The 21199-nt window shown below is 48.5% G+C and overlaps 1 protein-coding gene across 2 annotated transcripts in view; it reads right to left on the reverse strand.

Moving 5' to 3' along the window:
• Window positions 1–18650, reverse strand: part of Mmp24 (matrix metallopeptidase 24) — a 44825-nt gene extending 26175 nt beyond the window's left edge. For both annotated transcript variants that reach the window (XM_041670221.1, XM_041670222.1), the window contains exon 1: window positions 18318–18650. In XM_041670221.1, coding sequence (XP_041526155.1) covers window positions 18318–18482 — 165 coding nt within the window. In that variant the 5' untranslated portion in view covers window positions 18483–18650. The remainder of the gene's footprint in view (window positions 1–18317) is intronic.
• Window positions 18651–21199: the final 2549 nt, after the last annotated feature.

Raw genomic sequence — 21199 nt, forward strand, 5'->3', positions numbered from 1 at the left:
CCACACTCTGCTCTCTTCCTCCTCCATCCCACGCTGCAGACATGGTCACCTCAATCTCCAGAATCCCTAACTCTGATTGGCTTCCGCTCCCACTGTCAACCTCTCATTGGCTATCTACTGGCTACAGGATGACACTAGCTTTGCATTCAGAGCTTTGCCTGCCCTTTTTATTCACGAATTCGATGCTTCCCACTGACACAGGACTAACATACGTGCGCACGGAAACAGCTAATTCACTGAGGGAGAGCAGCCCATGGAAACCTTCCCTCCTAAAACACATTGTGTCCAAAGTCAATCTGACAGCGTCACACTGCACCATAGCTGTTGGCAGGGAAATATATATATATATAGTCTTCATTGCTAAGCCATCTCCCCACAAAGCAATCCATTATAAACAATTATAAATAAGCAAAGCAACATATTCCATATATATATATATAAATAATAAATGCATAGAAAAATCTATTATGTAAGAGAATTCCTTGCCTTTCAGAAATACACATTGAAGGCTTACATAAGAATGTGTGGTATCTGCAACTGGTGCTTAATGGGCTCCAAAATAAATGCATAAATATATTTTGAGAGAGAGAGAGATGCAGTAAAATGCTAACAGTTGAAGATTCAGGTTGTTAGTGCTTTGTCCTGGTTCTGTCAACTTCCTGAAAGTCTTAGTTAATATCAGCAGTGTGTGAACGTGTGTATGTATATGTGCATGCCTGTGTATATGTGTGTGTGTCAGTGTGTGAACGTGTGTATGTATATGTGCATGCCTGTGTATATGTGTGTGTGTGTCAGGATGAACCCAGGGCTTCTTGTATTCATTTACAGTCTCAGCTCCCTCCGAAATTAAACAACAGCAACAATAAAAACGACCCCAGCTGAATAGCTCTTGGTTAGGGTGCCATGGAGACTTTTGTGCTTTCCTGTTTTCCAAGTTTTTTTTTTTCATAGAATCATTTTTAAAAGGGGGGGAATAGCTGAGGATGTGACTTAGAAGTTGGTCTCTTAACTATCGAGCACAAAGGCCTTGGGTTCAATCTTAAACACTGCAAATAAAGAAAGAGAGAGAGAGAGAGAGAGAGAGAGAGAGAGAGAGAAACAAGGGCAAGAAACTAAAAATGTGTGAGTGAAGAAGGTCAAGTGAACAGTGAGACCTGGATAGCAAAGGAGCTTTCCTCACCCACAAAGGCGAGAGTGGTGGAAACCCAAGGAAACGAGATCACCAGGGGTCCCCCGAGTCATCTACTGGAAAATGAGTGAAACTTCCACATTCTTGATGTGTCAGGAACACCCCCAAAGCCAGGCTTGCAGTCCCCAAACCCAGTTCTCTGCCATCTTCAGAGGGTCATGCTGAGGACTGATGACTGAGTGTGGGGAAGGGCACCTTGGGAAATGGTTCTATTCCCTTCTCGTGTAAGTCAGCCTGGCTTTAGACTTGCTATGTAGTCAACGATGACTTTGAACTTTCTGATCCTCCTGCCTCCATGGTATGCTAGGATTGAAGGCATGTGCTACTATGCCCGGTTTTATTGCATGGTAGGGAACAGACTCAAAGGTCCATGCACGCTAGGCAAGCACTCTACCGACTGAGCTACATCTTTAGCCCAAGAACCTTGGGGCTTTGTTCCTATACAAACAGCTTTATTGTGAATATGTCACTTATTATAAGCCAAATCAAACCACCTTCAGAAGGTAGGTAGCTGCCACAAACTATGAGTAAGTTACTCTTTATTTTTCACCAAAGGTGACTATATTATCTTCACTGCCTTGGGATAAAACTGATTAAAAGCCAAATTGCCAGAACAATAGTCTTGGAACATTCACAAAAGAGCGGCAACTTTACTCCTTTCAGATTTGGTGTCTAAAACATGTTTTCCCTTCAGAACGACGCTGCAGAGTGTCAGTACTCATCATCCCCCAACACCGAGTCTCTTTTATGTCTCTGCATATACGTTTCTCTCTGCCGAGCATTCTTAGTTTGGCAAAAACCTGTCATATTTTAATGTTCAATCCATAAATTACTACCCCTGGAAGACTTCCCAGGCTAAGTGATTTCTCTCTCCTCAGTGCTCTCTAAACCCCGATTACAGATATTATGGGTCTTATGATATTGGGCTCCAATCATTCCGTATCACCATCCACCAGAGTCTAAGCTTCTTGTGGGAAGGCTTCCCTCCATCTCTGTATATCCAGTGCCTGGGGCAGAGTTGGACATGCTTTGGTGGTTCATTATGTCCACTCAACAAACGTTCTCAAACACTTACTACATGCTAGGTAGGCACCGTGCAAGGTTTGGGGGGTACAATGAAGACTAAGGAATTCACAAGCTGACAAGTGAACCCCTGATGAAGATATAGCACTGTGGAATAGCTATGGAGAGGTTCTGTGGGGGAAAAGGGTGATGTCTTGTCCCCGGAGGGAGAAAGGGAAAGGTGAGGTCGTGGAAGACAGCCAGCAGAGATGAGGTTGGAACTGTCCAGCAGGGATGGGTGGCACATTCTGAGACATGTGTAAAAATGGCCGAAACTTTGGGTGAGGCTAGGTGAAGAGGTTGGAAAGGGGAAATGGAGAGAGGTGACCTCGTGTGATCTATTCTCCAAGAGGTCAGATTACAGACAGTCTTTTGGGACTCAACCCTTGGCCTGGGACCAGCCACAAAACTCAAATACTGACAGTGGGAATGTCCAGAAGCAGGCGAGCCATGCAGCTATTTGCCTCCTCTAACAGCGATTCCCAGGTTAAATTCTGTCAGCAAAGCAGTAAGTCCCTGTGCCTTCGTCTCTCTGCCAGGGAACACGGGTCAGAGACTAGTCAGTTCTGAATCCGACGCTTACCTCATCTCTGCCCCTCATGTGCCCCTCTGGCTTCTCTAGGAAGAAGCCCTGATCACGCTGAAGACACACTAACTCCCAAACATCCTTTGCCCTTTCGTACTCCCAAGCTCTTCCTGTGGCTGCAAACCCATTCACTTGGCACGTGGTAGCAAACTCCTACCCATCCTTCAAGGCCTTCTTCAAAAGGCCCCACTTTCATTGAACTTTCCTTAAAATGCCCTGGCAGAGGGAGGCGGCTTTCTTTATTCCTGAATTAACGTGTGTACGCCGCTAGATGAAGTTCCCGCAGTGCCTCACACCTGCTCACCGATTGTATCTGTTTTCTCCAACTGCACCGAGTGCCTGGGAAACAGAGGCTGTCTTTTTTTTTTTTTTTTTAACCTGCTACAGTATTTAGCACAGTGACTGACTCAATAGCTACCAAGTTCATGAATGAGGAAATGAATGAACAGTTGGCCTGGGAGGCACTGTCTGAGTACCAAGGAAAGGAATTCATCTTGAGAAGGCTGAATAAGTAATGAACATGAAGACACACAGCATAAATCCTGGTATCTAGCAAAGGTAGACAAAAAGTATTGGCTGAAGTTTATCAGTCATGTTTTGGTTTTCTGGCTGGATGAGGCAATGGGGTCCATTGTTCTTTCTGAAGGGGGAAAAAAAGAGGTAAAAGCCCACTAAAAGAAGCTGGCCTCCTTCAGTTTAAATGGAACGACTGACCTTCCATCTTTTTACACCTTCACCCACTAATCTATCATCAGCCATGTCCGAAGCCTAACCTTGACAGAAGTTAACTAACTCTAAGATGTCTGACACCTTCTAAGTGCCGAAAGAGGTGTAAAACACAGAGGGAAGTGAGAAGAATTGCAGGTACAGCAGACCAAAATAGCGGGGCTGAACCAAAGACGTGGAGATCACGGACAGAACAGTGTGATTGGTCTGCTGGCCACAGGGCGGGATTTCAGTCCCTGAGGAGCCAGAGCTGAGAAATGACAGAGAAAGAACAGAGGAGAGAGAGAGAGAGAGAGAGAGAGAGAGAGAGAGAGAGAGAGAATGCGGCCCTAAGAGGGAAGAAAGTGGCAGACAGCAGAGGCGGTGGTGAGATTAGAAGTAGCGATGGGGGTGGAAAGAGAAGACAATTGGTGAGGCTAAGGCGCACACTTGGAAAACCAAGATGGCCTGGGGAGGAGAGAGAGGCTGGATCGGTTACAACAGATGGTCCCCAGGGCATTTGAGAGCATCACATCTATTCAGATGATCTGGCTGCAGGAAAGGCCTGGGAGGATGGTCAGGGGTCTGATCAGGAGTGAAGTGCCTGCTGACATGTCAGAAAAACAATGGTGGTGAAGTCCATCAAGAAGGACCAGACAAGCCGGGCGGTGTTGGCGCATGCCTTTAATCCCAGCACTTGGGAGGCAGAGGCAGGTGGATCTCTGTGAGTTCGAGACCAGCCTGGTCTACAAGAGCTAGTTCCAGGACAGGCTCCAAAACCACAGAGAAACCCTGTCTCGAAAAAACAAAAAAACAAAAAACAAAAACAAAAAAACAAACAAAAAAAGGACCAGACAGTCAGGTATCTGATTTGGAACTCTAAACTCTAATGAGGAAGAGAGAATTAAAGACTGCGATCAAAGAATCTGGGGTCCTGGAAGGTAGGGTGCTCTGTCAGTAAAGTGCAAGCAGGGGGACCCGAATTAGATTCCTAGAACCCAAGTGCAAATGCTGGGGGTGGTGAGGCGTGCTTCTATAATCCCAGTGCTGGAGGCAGGCCCAGGCAGGTCTCCAGCGCTCTGTGACCAGCCAGCCTGGCACCAGGCTAGAGAGAAACTCTGCCTCAAAAAACAAAATAGATCGCTTCTGAGGAACAATAGCCTAAGCTGGCCTTTGACCTCTATGGGCATATATGTACACATGCATACATGCTCACACATACACGCTTGCACACACACACACACACACACACACACACACACACACATACACACACACTGTCTGGGCAATCAAGTCCATAACCTGGGTGCCAATGTGAGCTATAGGGACAAAGCACAGGCTTCAGCATGGAGAGTGTTTCAAATCCCATCTCAGGGGTTTGTCTATGGAGCAGAGGAACAAAGTGGAACTCCCCCAAGGAAAACAAGCAAACCAGGAGCCGCCCAACAAGGATATGTGAGAGATATTCAGGGAGGAGGAGAGGGGCTTCAAGGAGAACGAGGCGTCAGGAAGGAGAGCTGTCCTGTGGATACAGAGTGCAGAAGGAGAGAGTGCAGGACCCAGATCTTGACTCTAGAAGGAGCAACTTTTGACAGGTGGAGATGATCTAATCACAGTCACAATCGCAGATGTTATTATCTGAGGGCCGACTCTGCGCTTGGCATTGTGCTCAACACCAAGGAGGTAGCACCATGAGGGAGGGATGGTGGCTCCCAATTGCAGATGTCTAAACCTGAGGTTTAGACAGAATGAATGATTGCCCAGAGTTATAAAACTAGTGAGCGGCAGGATTTAGGCTTCCCATGTGGTCAGGCAGCTTCCCCCTTCCTGGGACTTTCTGCTTCTCACGAGCCAAAAGAGCTCAGATCATAGCGCACAGGGTTGTGCTGTGGCTCCCGGGCTGTTAGCTTTTCGTTAACTTGACACGAGCTAGAGTCATCTGTGAAGAGGGAACTTCAGTTGAGGAAGCGCCTGCATCAAATTAGCCTGTAGGAAGTCTGGTGGTGGGGTGGACATTTTCTTGATTAACGGTTGATGTGAGAGGGCCAGCACACTGGAGGTGACGCCACCCCTGAGTGGATCATGAGTGGGCAAGAAAGCAGGCTGAATAAGCTATGGGGGGCAAGTCAGCCAGCAACATTCCCCATGGCCTAACTCCAGGCTCCTGCCCTGACTTCCCTTCATAATGGATCGTGATCTGAGTGTGTAAGCAAAACAAACCCTTTCCTGAAGCTGCTTTTGGTCAGTGTTTATCACTGCGTCAGAAACCCCAACTCAGACAGTTCCTGTGCCAGAACCCCACACCATCACTGCCTCTGGTTTCCAAACCAGAGGCCTCCTATGACCCATGATTCCTTGCTCTTCCTTACTACTCAAATCCAGTGTTTTACCAAAAAGCATTGGTCCTACCTCCTAAATATCAAATCAACTTGTTTCTGCCTCATTTACCCATTCAATATTTACTTTTTACTTTAAAAAATTTGAATATTTAGATACATATCTGTGTGTTCCTGAGTGGGTGTGTATGTGCACCCCATGTATGCAGGTGCCCACAGGGGTAAGAAAGGGAATTGGAGTTACATGTGGATGCTGGGAACCGAACCTGGGTCCTCTGCAAAATCAGTAAATGCTCTAAACTTCTGAGCCGTCTGTCCAGCCCCAGTGATATTTACTGAGCAACCTACTATGGAGCAGGCTCTGTGTACTAGGGCTGTAACAGAACAAAACCCGTCAGCTGCTTCCGGTTGTCATCTAGAGGGAGAATCAGCAGTAATAAGTGTGGGGAAGGGGTGATGTAGGCCAAGGAGACAGAATTCTGGGCCAGCTATTCTACAGAGTGTGGTCGGGGAAGGTCCCAGATGTTTGAATAAGCGATAGTGGAAAAGGAAAGGAGTGGGGTATGCCAATGCTAATTCAGGAGTATCGTTGGAGGGCTAGGGGAATGGCCAGTGACAGAACATGTCCCTAGCATGCATGAGGCTCCAGATCTTCGGAAGCATCCTTCAGAGAGTTACAATAATTCTCTTTCTACCTGAGGGCTAGATAGGGCCCTATCTGAAGATAGTTCACTTAGGACCTACAGACTGTCACGTGCTAACTACTGCTAACTTAGCTGAGTGCCTTCGGCAAATGACTTAGCTTCTCTCTGGGTCCTGTCCCTCATCGGTAGAAGAGGACGATAAAAGAATCGTTAAGAGGCTTCAGTGACATGAGGCATTAGGTAAGAATGGTCTTTGAAGATGTCCACATCCAATTTCTCAAAGCCTGTGACTGTCGTGTTGCAAAAGAGACTGTCCTTATAGGACCAAGGATCTTCCAACAGGGAGATTAGCCGGGGACACCACAGAGAGTGCCATGGAATCCCAAGAAGCCTTAGAGGAGGGAGGCAGAAGAGTCCAAGTCAGAGACATAATAGAGAAGCAGAGGGTCCCGAGCCTGGAAGCCGAAAGGCACAGGGTCTCCCTGGAGCCTGCGGAAGAATGCAACCATGCCTATACCTTGACTTTAGTCCCATAAAACCCGTTTGGGACTTCTCATTTCCAGATCGCTTTTGCGGTGCGAGGAATTGAATTCAATCCCTTTTGTACACTATACAACTGAGTAATATTAGCAGCTTTCTAATTATTATTATAAATATTGAGGCGAAGTCTCACTGCATAGCTCTGGCTGGCTTGGAACTTTCTATATAGGCCAGGCTGCCATCAAACTCAAGAGATCCACCTGCCTCTGCCTCCAAAGTGTTGGGATAAAAGGTGTGTGCCACCATGCCTGGCCAACAGCTAGATTATTTTATTTAACAAAATTTATGGCAACTTGTTGTAGCAACAATAGAAAACTAATACATGAACACTACGTCTTTGATTTTAACAGTGCTGTTACTGTGTTCTTGTGCCCACACTCTGTAACCACCACCTTTGGCCACTTCTGCTGTCCCAGCCTCTCTGGTGACCTTTCCAGGATCACTTTGGTCACTGGGTCTGTTCCCTTGAATTCCTGTCCCACTAAACCTTTCTCCTCTAGCCTTGCAACTGAGGGCCCTTGCTGCTGGTCCCCCATGTTAGAATTACTTTTTAAAAATGTCCTACTGAATACAAAACCATTCAAGGGTCCAGGAAATGCGACGCTCAGGGATATTGAGAAGATCATGTAATTTCACAGGCGTGTTTGCAGAAGAGAAAAATGAAATGCAGGGAGGAGAAGTCACTTATTTAAAATTGCAGAGCAAGTTGGCAGGGGGGCAGGACTGGAGCGCAGCCTCCAGCCTCCAGGGAGGGTTCTCTCTGTCGTGTTACCCCCTCCCACTCTAGAGTTCTACGGTGCCTCCAAAAGCTCTCGCTCTCTCCTTCTTCTTCAGTTCCAGCCAGTCTAAAAAGGGCCCTCAGAGTCGCCCACAACCCCCAGCTGAGTTTCTTGACAAACACCTTAAGGGTACAGCATTGCCTGTTGGCTGCCATCGGCTCTCGAGTGGGTGGTAAGTGCACTAACGGGAATTCCCGGGAGCTCTACACAATGTCCTTGGCTCACTCCCAAGAGGCCACCACAAGCCAGACAATCACCAGGGTTGGGGAGGTGGCACATTTGGGGTTTTGGGTCAGCACTGGGATGTCCGTTTTCTAATTCTGGGAAGGCCTCTGACCAAGGCCAGGAGTGTGGCCACACTCTCATTCACTCTGAGGAGGGAGGAGGCCTGGTCTTCCTTACTCTTTCCATTGCCTTCAGGTTCCCTCTGCTTCCTGATGAGTTTAAGAACAGGGAGAGAGGAGACAAAGACTAGTGGTTAGGGTTGTTTCCTTAGTGGGAAAACGGTTGTACTAGACAACCTCTAGCTAGTATGTGAGTCTCCATGTGAGTGCAGGGGTTGGGTGTGGAGTCCACCCTCTAGTTCCTTGTTGCCAGTTGCAAAGTCTAAGCCCAGATCTCAACAGGCTTCAACCCCTTTCTTGTCACCCTTCTCCAGACTCCCACCCTCCAGCTCTGATTGCTCTACCATGTTGCCTGAACACATCCTGCAGGCCAAGCCTTGTTTCCATAACAGAATGCCACACTCACTTGTATTCTGGCCTTGTCCTGATGAACCATTAACTATGCTACAAAATGTGCGTTGCATGTGGGAGGCAACCTGTCCCCGGTTAGGTGGACTCAGTCTGCGCTCGCAGTGACATCATCACATCCCTCAGAGTCTGTCTCAGCTATGGCATTAACAAGGCCGTACACACTTGTCGTCCCCACTCAACTCTTGCTTGTGAGCTTACAGTCTGGCATTGGGAGATAGATACGGAAGTACTAAACACATCATTGCCACGGTGATAAGTGGAATGAGAGGCCAGGACCAGGGGCCTTGAAAGTGCTCATCAGAGAGAGCCCCTGTGATGTCAGGGGTGCTCTCCCCAGGTGTATAACGTCTCAGATGAGACCGGTGAACCAATAGACAAGGCTAAGTGAAAGCTGAAAAAAGTGAACCTTTCAGGAAAGACATTATTCTGTTCAACTTCTTTTTTTCTTTACTTTTTCTTTTCTTTTTTTTTCTCTTTTGTTTGTGTTTTTTTTTCCAGACATAGTTTCTCTGTAGCTTTGAATCCTGTCTTGGAACTAGCTCTTGAAAACCAGGTTGGCCTTGAACTCACAGAGATCCACTTGCCTCTGCCTCCCAAGTGCTGGGATTAGCCGGCCTTTAATCCCAGTACTTGGGAGGCAGAGGCAGGCGGATCTCTGTGAGTTTGAGACCAGCCTGGTCTACAAGAGCTAGTTCCAGGACATGCTCCAAAACCACAGAGAAACCCTGTCTCAAAGAACAAACAACAACAACAACAAAACAAAACAAAAAACAAAAAAAAAAACGGGCTGGAGAGATGGCTCAGTGGTTAAGAGCATTGCCTGTTCTTCCAAAGGTCTTGAGTTCAATTCCCAGCAACCACATGGTGGCTCGCAACCATCTGTAATGAGGTCTGGTGCCCTCTTCTGGCCTTTAAGCATACACACAGACAGAATATTGTATATATAATAAATAAATAAATACTTTTTTTTTAAAATTTATTTATTTATTAAGGATTTCTGCCTCGTCCCCGCAACCGCTTCCCATTTCCCTCCCCCACCCCCGATCAAGTCCCCCTCCCTCATCTGCTCAAAGAGCAATCAGGGTTCCCTGACCTGTGGGAAGCCCAAGGACTGCCCACCTCTATCCAGGTCTCGTAAGGTGAGCATCCAAACTGCCTAGGCTCCCACAAAGCCAGTACGTGCAGTAGGATCAAAAACCCACTGCAATTGTTCTTGAATTCTCAGTATTCCTCATTGTCCGCTATGTTCAGCTAGTCTGGATTTATCCCATGCTTTTTCAGACCTAGGCCAGCTGGCCTTGGTGAGTTCCCAATAGAACATCCCCATTGTATTAGTGTGTGGGTGCACCCCTCGTGGTCCTGAGTTCCTTGCTCGTGATCTCTCTCCTTCTGCTCCTGATTTGGACCTTGAGATTTCTGTCCGGTGCTCCCATGTGGGTCTCTGTCTCTGTCTCCTTTCATCGCCTGATGAAGGTTAATATTCATGAGGATGCCTATGTGTTTGTCTTTGGATTCACCTTCTTATTTAGCTTCTCTAGGAACATGAAAAAACATTAAAAAAAATAAAAATAAAAAAAAAAAACCACCCAAGTGCTGGGATTAAAGGCGTGCACGCTATCACTGCCCGGCTCTGCTCAGTTTCTGAAAGGGAAGGAGTCTGTAGACTAGAAAAGTAGAAAGTGTGCCAAGGTGGCTGGAGTCTAGCAACCACTGAAGAGAGTCAGTGGAAGAAAAGAAGCGTGAGGGGGAGCATTAGGCCACACAGGGCCTCACTAGGCCACACAGGGCCTCAGGCCACGCCGACTGTACTTTCTACCTCTGTGTGTGTCTGAAAGTTTTCCATAATGAAAATTAGTAGCAGTTGGGGCTTGGGAGATGGCTCAGTGGTTAAGAGCACCAGAAGACCCAAGCTCAATTCTCAGCATCCACATGACTGCTCACAACTGTCTCTAACTCCAGCCCCAGGGAATATAGTGCCCTCTTCTGACTACTGTGGGCACTGGGTGCCTGTGGTATACAGAGTCAACCATGCAGGCAATACATAGGAAATAAACATAAATAAATCTTTTAAAAAATTAGTAGCTGTTTAGTGGTAATGGGTTAGCCATTGTCTTAGAAGTCATTTGAGCAAGAGGAGGGTGGGAACAATGTGCTCTGATTGGAATGCATTAAACATTTCGTTATTGCTAAAGAGTTTAAGCATTCAGAAAGATATAAAAAATGTAAAACAGACATCAGGAAATTATCGTCCAGAAATGCAACGAACTGTTTACTGTTTCCATATCTGCTCATGCCTCACCATGAGCACGTGGGGAAGAGGTCGGCAGGGATGACAGGTTTCCCAAACCTTGTTTGTAGGATAGCGTGGAACAGGCTATACTTTGTGCTGTATTGGTTTTACTTATTAAAAATGTATTTAGTAATTTTTATTATTTCTCCTTTCCACCCTCACCCCTCTGTGTGTGTGTGTGCGCGTACACACACACACACACACACACACACACACACACACACACGCACCATGGCACAGGTGTGGCCATCACAGGACAACTTTGTGGCATTCTCTTTTGACTTTTGTGTAAGTTCTGAGGATCACACTCACGTCCTTAAGCGTGCGTCATCAGACAGCACAGTCCTTTACCCGCCCAACCATCTCGCCAGCCTGTTGGGGGAGACTGTGGGGGGACAGGGTCTTCTATAGTCCAGGCTGGCCTCAAACTACATGAAGATGACTTAGAACTTCTTGATCCTTCTGCCTCCACTTCTCAAGAGCTGGGATTTCAGGTGTGTGCCACACCATGTATGACAGGGACAGGACCCGGGGGTTCATGCATACCACATGAACACTCTACCAACTATGACACACACCCCAGCCCCTGTATTGGCTTTATGCACAGATCTCATAGAGGTTTTTGTTTTGTTTTGTTTGAGAAAGGGTTTAACTATGTAACCCCTGCTGGCCTGGGACTTGCTATGAAGAGAGATCTGCCTGTCTCTGCCTCTCAAGTGAGGTTTAAAGGTGTGTGCCACTATACACAGCTAGAGCCATATAGATTCATTTTTCAAACATCCCCTGACTCTTTCAGAAAGGATTAGAAGTGGGCAAGGGGCTGCCCAGGCGGGGAGGCTTTAAAGTTAAATAAGAAGCTTAGGCTAAGATAGCGGTGTAGAGAAGTAGATGCAGAATGTCCGTGTGTACAGGCACTGCCTGGGGCTGGTGGGGAGAGAAAAGGCAAGAGAACTCTCATGCTCTGGAAACACTAACTGTTTGTGTGCACCACTGAGTTGAAAAAGTATTCATCGCCAGCAAAAGTTGAATAACAATGTCTGTTTTTCTCCACCTTTTTAGAACTATATGCATAACCTTTCATAAAATGTCATCTATTTATGTGCTTATGGGTACGTAGATACCCAAGCCCCTCCCCCAACACACACAATAGCATGACTTTGCTATTGTTGTACATATTATTAAAGCATAGATCAAAGTTGATTTTTGAAAAATCTTGTGCTGTAAGACTTATCAGAACTTGAGTGAAATGAGTCCTGGAGTCCAGGGAAAGAATGATTGGCTCTAAAACCTCTGGGCAGGGCTGAGGAATAGCTCAGGGTACATCATAATATGCACCAAGCCTGAGGCCCTGGGTTCGAACTCTAGCATTGCACACAAACAAATGAAAACACAAAACCCCTCAGCAATGGTGGAGGCAGGGCCAGAGTTCATAGCCCTAGTCATATGCCGTTCCCTGCCACTGGCCCTCAGGCCTAAGTCCTGTTAAGTAAGTGTGCATACAACTCTTGGAACTACTACCAGCACTCAGAGAGCAGCTCAGGGGCAAGTGCATCCGGGCCCCTCAGCCTCCTCACAGCCTCCAAACAGGCCACTTCTCCACTTTGCCTTTAATGAGGCCCCTTGGCCTCTGGGCGAAAGCCAATCTTACCTTCTGCTCAGTTTCCCTTCCCAGCCTCATCTCCTTCCACTCTGACTGGAAACAAGCGAGTAACTCTATGCCCCAGATATATCCAGTTCTCCAGTGTTTCCTAAACATGCCACGAACTCAGGGGAAGCCATGGTTCCCGGTTTTCTCTGCCTGGATTGCTGGCCCACCACTCTCCTCTCTTTTCCTCCATCTGATTTCATCTCAGTTGCCATTTCTCCTGAAGCATCCTTTGACTGCTCCAAGCTCAGCTGGGCCATCTCATGCCCTCCCTTCTTAGGGCTTGACTATGCCTGATTTTTTGCCTCTAGTACAAAGCTGAGTGTTATCCCAGCACTGGGGAGGCTGAGGCAGGATGACGACTGAGTTCAAGAGCAATCTGGGCTCCGCAGCAAGGCCCTTTCTCAAAAATAAGATATATAAACACACACACACACACACACACACACACACACACACACTGTATTCTTCAAGAGAACTGCTGAAACTTGGGTACCAAGTATTGTCCAAAGAATATGGTTGGGGAACTCAGACAAGAAGAGTAAAAGTATTTCTCAGCTTAGGTGTTTGACACAGTGCTGGGCACGGGGTGGGGGTGGGGGTGAGGGTGGAAAATGATGGTTTTAGTTGTTTCCTCATTAGGAGTTCACACAGTTCTATATTATCTACAAAGCTAAGCGATTCCTACCACGAGTTTCTTGATACAATTCAGGTTTACTTCCAGCAGTATAATTTACTGATTTTCAAACTATCACCTTTCAAGGTCTGGTGTGGGACAAGTGGAAAATGGTGGCCTCTGTAATCCAGGGCCGGGGCAGTTTGGTGCACGGGGAAGATGGGGGCAAGTGCTGAGCACAAGGACAGAGACTCCAGCTCTGGTCTCCACCTTGTTTGTTAGCTGTGGGCAGGTCCCTGGAGAAGCTGACAGGAAGCCCTGTCATCTCTCTGAGCCACTGTTTACTCATCCATGAGGTGAGCACGGCTTTCTTGGCTACGTCATGAGGCCATTGCCAGGATCACACATATGTGACAGGGACTGGAAAGTTTGATGTTCCTTACACGTCCAGAGGTTGTTAGGACACCAGGAAAATCCGCAGTAACACAAGAAGGCATAGGACAGAGAGAATGTCTAATGGCCTCTCTTTCCCCAGACAAGAGCGGGATGTATCGGAGGCTACAGTGATATTGAAAGCATGGGGGACCTGGGAATTTGTCAGTGCTTCCTCACAGGGCTATCTCAGCCTGACTCATCCAGGGCTCTTCACTTCCTTGACTGCAGGCGCTAACCAGAGAGAGCTCTCCATTCTCTCAGAGCACATCACTCAAAACCAGCCTCCTGGGCAGGACTCCATTACAGCCTGAGTCTCGGAGTCACGCTTACTCATGTGGCCTGCACTCAGTGGCTTAAAATTTTTGTCTACTCTGATTTTTCTCAAATCATACCTAGGAAGGACAAACACGTAGATGGAGACTCTCCCCAGCTCGCACTAAGAGACAGGGATGCTTAAAATAAAGCAAAAGGCAAGGATCCAATTAGAGACTTGGTAGCAACCCTCCCTCACCCCACAATCAAAGTACAAAAGAAACACTCAAGAAAGCGAAAGCAAAAACAGATTGAATCTTTTTTTTTTCTCTTCTTGCCTTGGTATTGAAAGACCAGAGATATGAAATCAAAAGCCGAAGACTGTAAAGAAAAACACTTTCAATTTAGAAGCCAGGAGGCCATGGACCAGTTCTGGTCTGAATCATTGGTAATCAAAGTTTGTGTCCTTGGACACTTCATTTAAGACAATTGAAGGAGTAAGATCGGCGGTGTGTTTACTTGGTGATTGCTACGGTGATGGCCACCTCTCTCAGTCTCTCTTCCCTGTAGGTCACCATTACTGGGTGACATTCCACCTAAGAAGGTGTGCGAGAACTCAAGGGTGAGTTCTGACACTACTGCTTACTACTACAGGAGTAGACCAGGCCAGGAAGTCACACGATGCATCCCTCCAAGAAGATCTTTATTTGTGAGTGCGCATGTGAGTATGTATGTATGGTACCTCTCTCTCTCTCTCTTTTTCTGTATGTGTGTGCATGAGTATTGTGTGTGTGGTACCTCTGTGTGTGTGTGCGCATGAGTATTGTGTGTGTGGTACCTCTATGTGTGTGTGCATGAGTATTTTGTGTGTGAGTGCATGAGTATTGTGTGTGTGGTACCTCTATGTGTGTGTGTTAGATGTGCATGTGAGTATGTGTGTGTGGTACCTCTGTGTGTGTGTGTTAGATGTGCATGTGAGTATGTGTGTGTGGTACCTCTCTCTGTGTGTGTGTATGTGATGTGCATGTGAGTATGTGTGTGTGGTACCTCTGTGTGTGTGTGTGCGCGTGTGTGTTAGATGTGCATGTGTGTGGTACCTCTCTCTTTTTCTCTGTATGTGTGTGTGTATGAGTGTGTGTTAGATGTGCTTGTGAGTATGTGTGTGTGGTACTTCTGTGTGTGTGTGTGTGATGTGCATGTGAGTATGTGTGTGTGGTACTTCTCTGTGTGTGTGGTACTTCTCTGTGTGTGTGTGTTAGATGTGCAAGTGAGTATGTGTGTGTGCATGAGTATGTGTGTGTGGTACCCCTCCTCTCTCTGTGTTAGATGTGCACGTGGAAGCCATGGATAAATCTCAGGCGTTCCTCATGAGCCATCCATCTTGTCTTTGTTTTTTGTATTTGTTTTTGTTTTTTCCTTTGAGACAGGGTCTCTCATTGGAACCTGAGGCTCACCAATTAGCATAGGCAGACTACTGAGCCCCAGGGACCCTGTTTTCTCCTCCCCAGAGTTGGGGGTAACAAATGAGTGCTCCCCCAGGCTTTCTACACGGGTGCTGGAGTTCGAACTCGGGTCTCATGCTTGCACAGCAAGTGCTCCCTCTATTCCCCAGAAAAGGTGTTTAAAGGGACCTTGAAACCCATGTGCTATCGGTGCCTATTTCAATGTAACCCTTGAACATAAAGAACACAGTACTTAATGGTAAATATTTAAGGTTGATGATTGTGTTAGATTTTGGTTGGGAAGAAGCTTGACCAAGATCCACAATCTTTTTCTTCTCAAACAATGTGTATTTTCAAAAATTAAATGACACACTGGCTGGGGATGTTCCCCTAAATGTTCCCCTGAGAGGAATAAATGATGCTGGGAGGAGGGAGGGGGTTTCCTAGAGAGGCCGTTGTGAGCCAAATCCTTCAGGAAAGATTTCTGACGAATGGGTGGAGGTACAGCAGTGAACAGCACGTGACCACGTCCAGGGAACCCTGGCAGCCTGTCTTAGGGTAAACAAGAGGCAAGCTTATCTGGAGTCAGGATGCATTATCTATGAAGGGTGGGAAAGATGGCTTGCTAATGGGGAGGTAGGGAGGGGCTGGACTCCAAGGGCCTCAAGATAGACGGAGGAGTGAGCAATATTATCTGTGGGCTGGAAAGCAATGACATTTCTATACATTTTCAGTCCTGTCACCCACTAGTGTGCAGTGAAGGGGTAATTAGGTGCAAATTATCTCCATGATTTCTAAAAGTTTTCGATAGATGTTTTAAATGGTCCAGAGCAGCCATGTTCTCATCAACGCCTGAGATAGGAAAGACCAGACGGGAATAGCCAGTCACGTCTCAGAACGGAAGGGGATAAGGAGTGCAAGGGGCCCCAAGCAACCACGCTGGGACCTGTCTGACTTAATTTTTTATAAGTGATCCAGAAAAAGTAGGGCAAAGAGAAAACTCCAGGACTGAGGCACTTATTAAACCCTTTCAGGCAGGGAAATGTTATGCCAAAGGGGGAAGCAGAGCAAAACGGCAGCTGGACATCCGTGTGGAGAACTGCAAGTCGATGTGGTCAGGTAGAAATAACCCCCACACGGTGCTGTGCTCCAGGCTAGACCAGGTACTTTGTGCATAGCTTCCCAAAGGCGGTGGCCTGATGTGTGTAGATCAGAATATCTGAAAAAAGGACGAGAGGCAACAGGACAGGACCTGAAATCCAAGCAGAAATTACCCTGTCTCTATGAAAGAATGCCACATCTGGAGACAGTGGTCAGGTTGAGAGTGAACTCCTCCTGATAGCCACAGAGAACAACAAAAGTGACCTAGGATAAAAGTGACTGTTCTCGGAGGTGGCTCGCCTTGATGGGAGAGCTTAAGTTTAACACTGACAAGGGTGTGAGAGAGGAAGAATTGAAGCCTGTAAGGCCGGGAGGGATAAGCACCAAGTAAACATAACCTTCTCTTCAAATCCTGACACATCTAAGCAAACTGTCTTCTCTTAATGTGCAAAATGCCACAGGCATAAGAAGGGCTCCGACTTGAGCTCATTCAGCCTCATCTCTCAGAGATGATGACAGTCGAGAAGATGGATGAAAGTCACAAGACCTCCAGGGGCCAAGGTCAGCTGAGAGCACACACACCCTAATCTCCAGGATGGGGGCTCTTCCGGCTCACCCTGCTCACATTCAGGAAGTCTGGAAGAATCTTACTTTTGCTCCAGTGGAAACCCATGAATCATGATGTGTGGCAGAGTTAAACCCACAAACAAACTAGAGAAAGTTTTCATTGAAAGTCAGGTAACAATTATAAACCCTTAGGAGGCCAACTATCAGCTGGGGCAAAGAATTCTTTAACACATTCTAATTTTTTAAAAAATATATCATCTTTGGAGAGTCTGAAAAAATCTAGAGCTTCTCTCTAAGAAAAACCATACATTTTCACATAGAAACACAAATTAGCAGAAAATTTCAGAGAATTTATGATCCCTGGAGTCTCTTGCCCTGTTAAAAAAATTGCTGTTCTGGCAGATTCTTCTTAATAGAATGCCTGCTTAACCACTCCTCTCAGGATAATTCAGGCTACCACTAATTTCCTCCAGCAACGTTAACTCTATTTCAACATTATTTATTAGAAGTTGGGAGAGAGCAGAGAAATTAGTGCGACTGCTCCCGACCCCATGTGATATAATGTCCTGGCTTAAACAAGACTAGAAGAGCCAACTCACTAGTTCTGTGACCTTGGGCAAATTACTTAAACCCTCAGGGTCTGTATCCTCATCTGTAAAATGGGGACAGGTGCTACAGCTAGCTCACAAAATACATACCGGGATTAAATGAGCTAATTTCTGTCAAATGTAGCGCCAAGCCTGGCCCATAGTGCACGACTATTATTATGCGTGTATCCATGCAGGCATTATGCATGCATCCATCCAATCCCCTCTTGGAGCTCCGACTTCACATGCCAGTGATGAGCAGCTCACCGCCTTCTGGGCTGGCTGAGCACCTCCAATTGTTACAAACTTCCTGCATTGGGCCGAAATGTGCTTTCTTGCAACCGCCATCCCCACTGTCAGTTGGCCTCAGTTCTGCCTAGTGGGGCCATGCCGATCTAGTCTATCCCGACGGCCCTCCAGTCACCAAGACAGCGATCCGGTCGGTCCTCGCCCTCCTCCCTCTCCCTTCTCCAGCTCCAACATCCTCGGCTTCTTCTCCAGCCCACAACACACTGGCTGCGCTTACTATTTACTCCGAGGCGTTGTACGGTTTCCCTCACTCACAGCCTTGCAGGCCACACGCCCCGGCGCCACCGCGGCCATCCCGACCCTCCGCTCCGCCCCCGCCCGCCGCCCCTGTCCGCGGTGCTGAACGGAACCCGGCCCGCGGGCCCCGCCCGGCCCTAGTACTGACCCGGCGCCAGCCCCCCACCCCCAAAGAGGCCCGGCCGGTGCCGCCCCCCAACCCCCGCCCGGCACCCCGGTCCCGGCCCCGCGCTCGCCCACCTGCCCGGCGAAGGGCGCGTCCGCCCCGGCCGGCTTCCCGGCCCCCGCCGCCGCCGCGAGGCAGCAGAGCGCGGGCAGCAGTGGCAGCAGCCGCCCCGGGGCCCGCCAGGCGCTCGAGCGCGCGGCCTGGACCGGCGCAGCGCAGCCGCCCCGGCTCCTCGGCATCCCGGCGGCGGGGGCCCAGCCGCCCGGCTGCGATGGCGGCGGCGGCGGCGGCGGCTCCGGCCGGGTCCTCCTGCTGCAGCCGCTGCGGAGCCGCCGAGTCACGGCGCCGCGGACGCGCGCCCGGCCCGCCTGCCTTCGCCGCCGCCGCCGCCTCGGCCGCCGCGCGCCCCCGCCTCCGCGCGCCCCGCCCCGGCGAGGGGCGGCCGGGGGCGCGGGGGCAGCGCCCGAGCGGGATCTGCGGGCGGCGGCGGCGGGGCTGCGGGAGGCGCTAGCTCGAGGCGCCGGGTGCAAAGAGGGCAACCCCGAGGGAGGGCGAAGAGGCCAGATAAATAATGCTGGCCCTGGGGTGGCCTGGCCGGGCCTGGGGTCTGCAGCCCTAGGCTAGCCCTGGAGAAGGGCTGAGGAGCGACCCTGGAGAAGAAAGGGCTGGGTAGACAATCTGGGTTGAAAAGAAAGAGCCAAAGAAATGCTTGGCATCGGAGAAGGGGGTCTCAGGGACTATCCTCGAGGAATGGTGCTGAGAAGCTGAAAGAACAGACCTGGGCAGTGCTTAAATGGGGTTGGGGGACAACCCTGGGAAGCTCTCTCCTTTGAGGGAGCATCTCCCATCCCCTATGTGTCCCACATTGATGGATCACCTCCTACACCTGGTACCCTGGGCTACTGGGGCTACGAAAGCAAAAAGGAAGACCCATGAGCGGAGGTGTATATTGCAGAGGGTCACACCTAGTAAGAAAATGTAAGCGCGGAAAAAACGGGGTACTACCTAACGAGTATCAGAAAAGATTCTTGGGGTTCAGGCTCAAGGGGGCCTGAGAAAAGTTACGTGGAAGGAGGTGAGGCTTTAGCAAGGCCCTGAAGGAAAGGGGAGGAGTGGAGGGTACAGAATGGGGTTGGGGCAGTTTCTGTGGAGTACCTGTGGGTCCCTGTAGCGTTCCTACAGAGAACTGCCAGGAAGCGAGAGATGTCAAGTGGTGAGTGCTGGGATTGTCACTCTGGGCTCTTCCCATATGGAGGGGGTGACTAGAGGTTTTCCTGAGCAGGATAATGTATAAATTATGGTGGCTTGGTAGTTTAAAGGTATGGAGCAAGTGTGTTAGGGACAGACCTCCGTCCAAGCTTTGGTTCATCTCACTTTTGTAAGATGTTGTACTTGCTGCTGTATACAGCTGCTCCTTGGCATTTAATAAATGTCTTGTGTTAGTCCCCTCCCAAGGTAAAGAATCGCAAAAAGATTGGGAGGGAACTTCAGTAGTCCCCACAAAAGGGCACAGGCCACAGCAATAGTTTGCTGAATGCCTACTACACACCAGGCACTGAGCTGAATTGTAGGGATTGTATGGATCTCCCCAGTCCTCACAGACAAGCCCTGTGAAACAGGTTGTTATTGTAAACCAATTTAGGATAAAGAGGATGCTCTGGATAAGTTTGCCAGACATATATGATTCATAAGCGTGCAGCTGGAGCTACCTGGTCTCAAAACACACTTTGTTTGCTAGGATGGCAGGGGATAGGGCATGGCAAAGGGCATCTGCAGAGGAGGAGGGAAAAGAGTGTGGGGGAGATGGCCAATGCAGAAGATGAACGGCGGTGTCGGCACAGGACTGGGGTCCTCATGAGGAGGACTAGCTTGGGGAGGTGACAGGGAGCTGGGAGTCAGGGTTCTAGAGACTGGTGTGGAATGGGCATAGGAACAAGTTGAGAAGAAGGGATGTTTTTGTCACCTTTCAGGTAAGTGTGGCAGGTGACGCTGGAGGAGGGGAGCAGAGAAGAGCAAAGGTTGGAGGCCCCATCTGAAGACATACAGAAGAGTCTATACAAGAGTCCGGAGTGATTAAAAAAAAAAGACTGAAATAGGGCTGGGTTTGGGGGAGATGGCTCAACAGACAAAGCGTTTGCCATACAAGCATGAGACCTGAGTTCAGACCCATTGCATCTGTGTAAAAAGTTGGTCGTGTGTCTGCAACCTCAGCACGGGGACTGTGGGGGCATAGGAAGAGGTAGATCACAGGCCCCATCCACCAGCCAGTCTAGCTAAAATAGTGAGTGCTAGCGAGGGACCCTGTCTCAGAATAAATAAACAAAGTGCAGATGTGATTGGGGGAGACATCTTGATGTCAATCTCTGCCAGTCAAGGTGCCCGTATGAGAAAGTGCAGCCTCCCCCCCACACACACACACATTTACCCTATACACCCACGCCCTCCCAAAGAGCTAAACATCAGGATCTCAACCGAGGCGTGGGAAAAGGAGGAGGGTTTCCAAGAGAGAGAAGGAGTTGGCAGTTTTAGGAGTGCAAGGAGGTTGAAGACTGGTGAATAGCAACTTACAACCTAGGGAGGAGATAGAAAGAAAAAAAACAAGGTTATATAAGTCATGGAAGAGAGGAAACCAAAGCATTGCAGAAACACTGAAGGAAGATAATGAATTGCTCATGTTGGGAAGGTTTGGGAGGACTGTGTTCCAGGAGAAAATGAAACACCCAGGGAAGGAAAGGGGCTGACTTCCTTTGTTTAAGACAAATGCCCATGAACTGCTGCTACTGATGATCCCAAACTGAATGTTCTGCCGTGATGAAGGGGTGAAGAGTGGGGATGGCAGTGGATCAATGGCAAGAAGCCAAATGGGAGCGAAAGGATGCAGGCTGGAGAGATGGCTCAGTGGCTGAAAGCGCCTGTGCTGTTCTTACAGGGGACCAGGACTTTGTTTCCAGCGTTC

This window comes from Microtus oregoni, unplaced genomic scaffold, assembly GCF_018167655.1.
Source record: "Microtus oregoni isolate MIOR12 unplaced genomic scaffold, Mior012 000020F_ref0000438, whole genome shotgun sequence".
In the NCBI taxonomy this organism is placed as follows: domain Eukaryota; kingdom Metazoa; phylum Chordata; class Mammalia; order Rodentia; family Cricetidae; genus Microtus; species Microtus oregoni.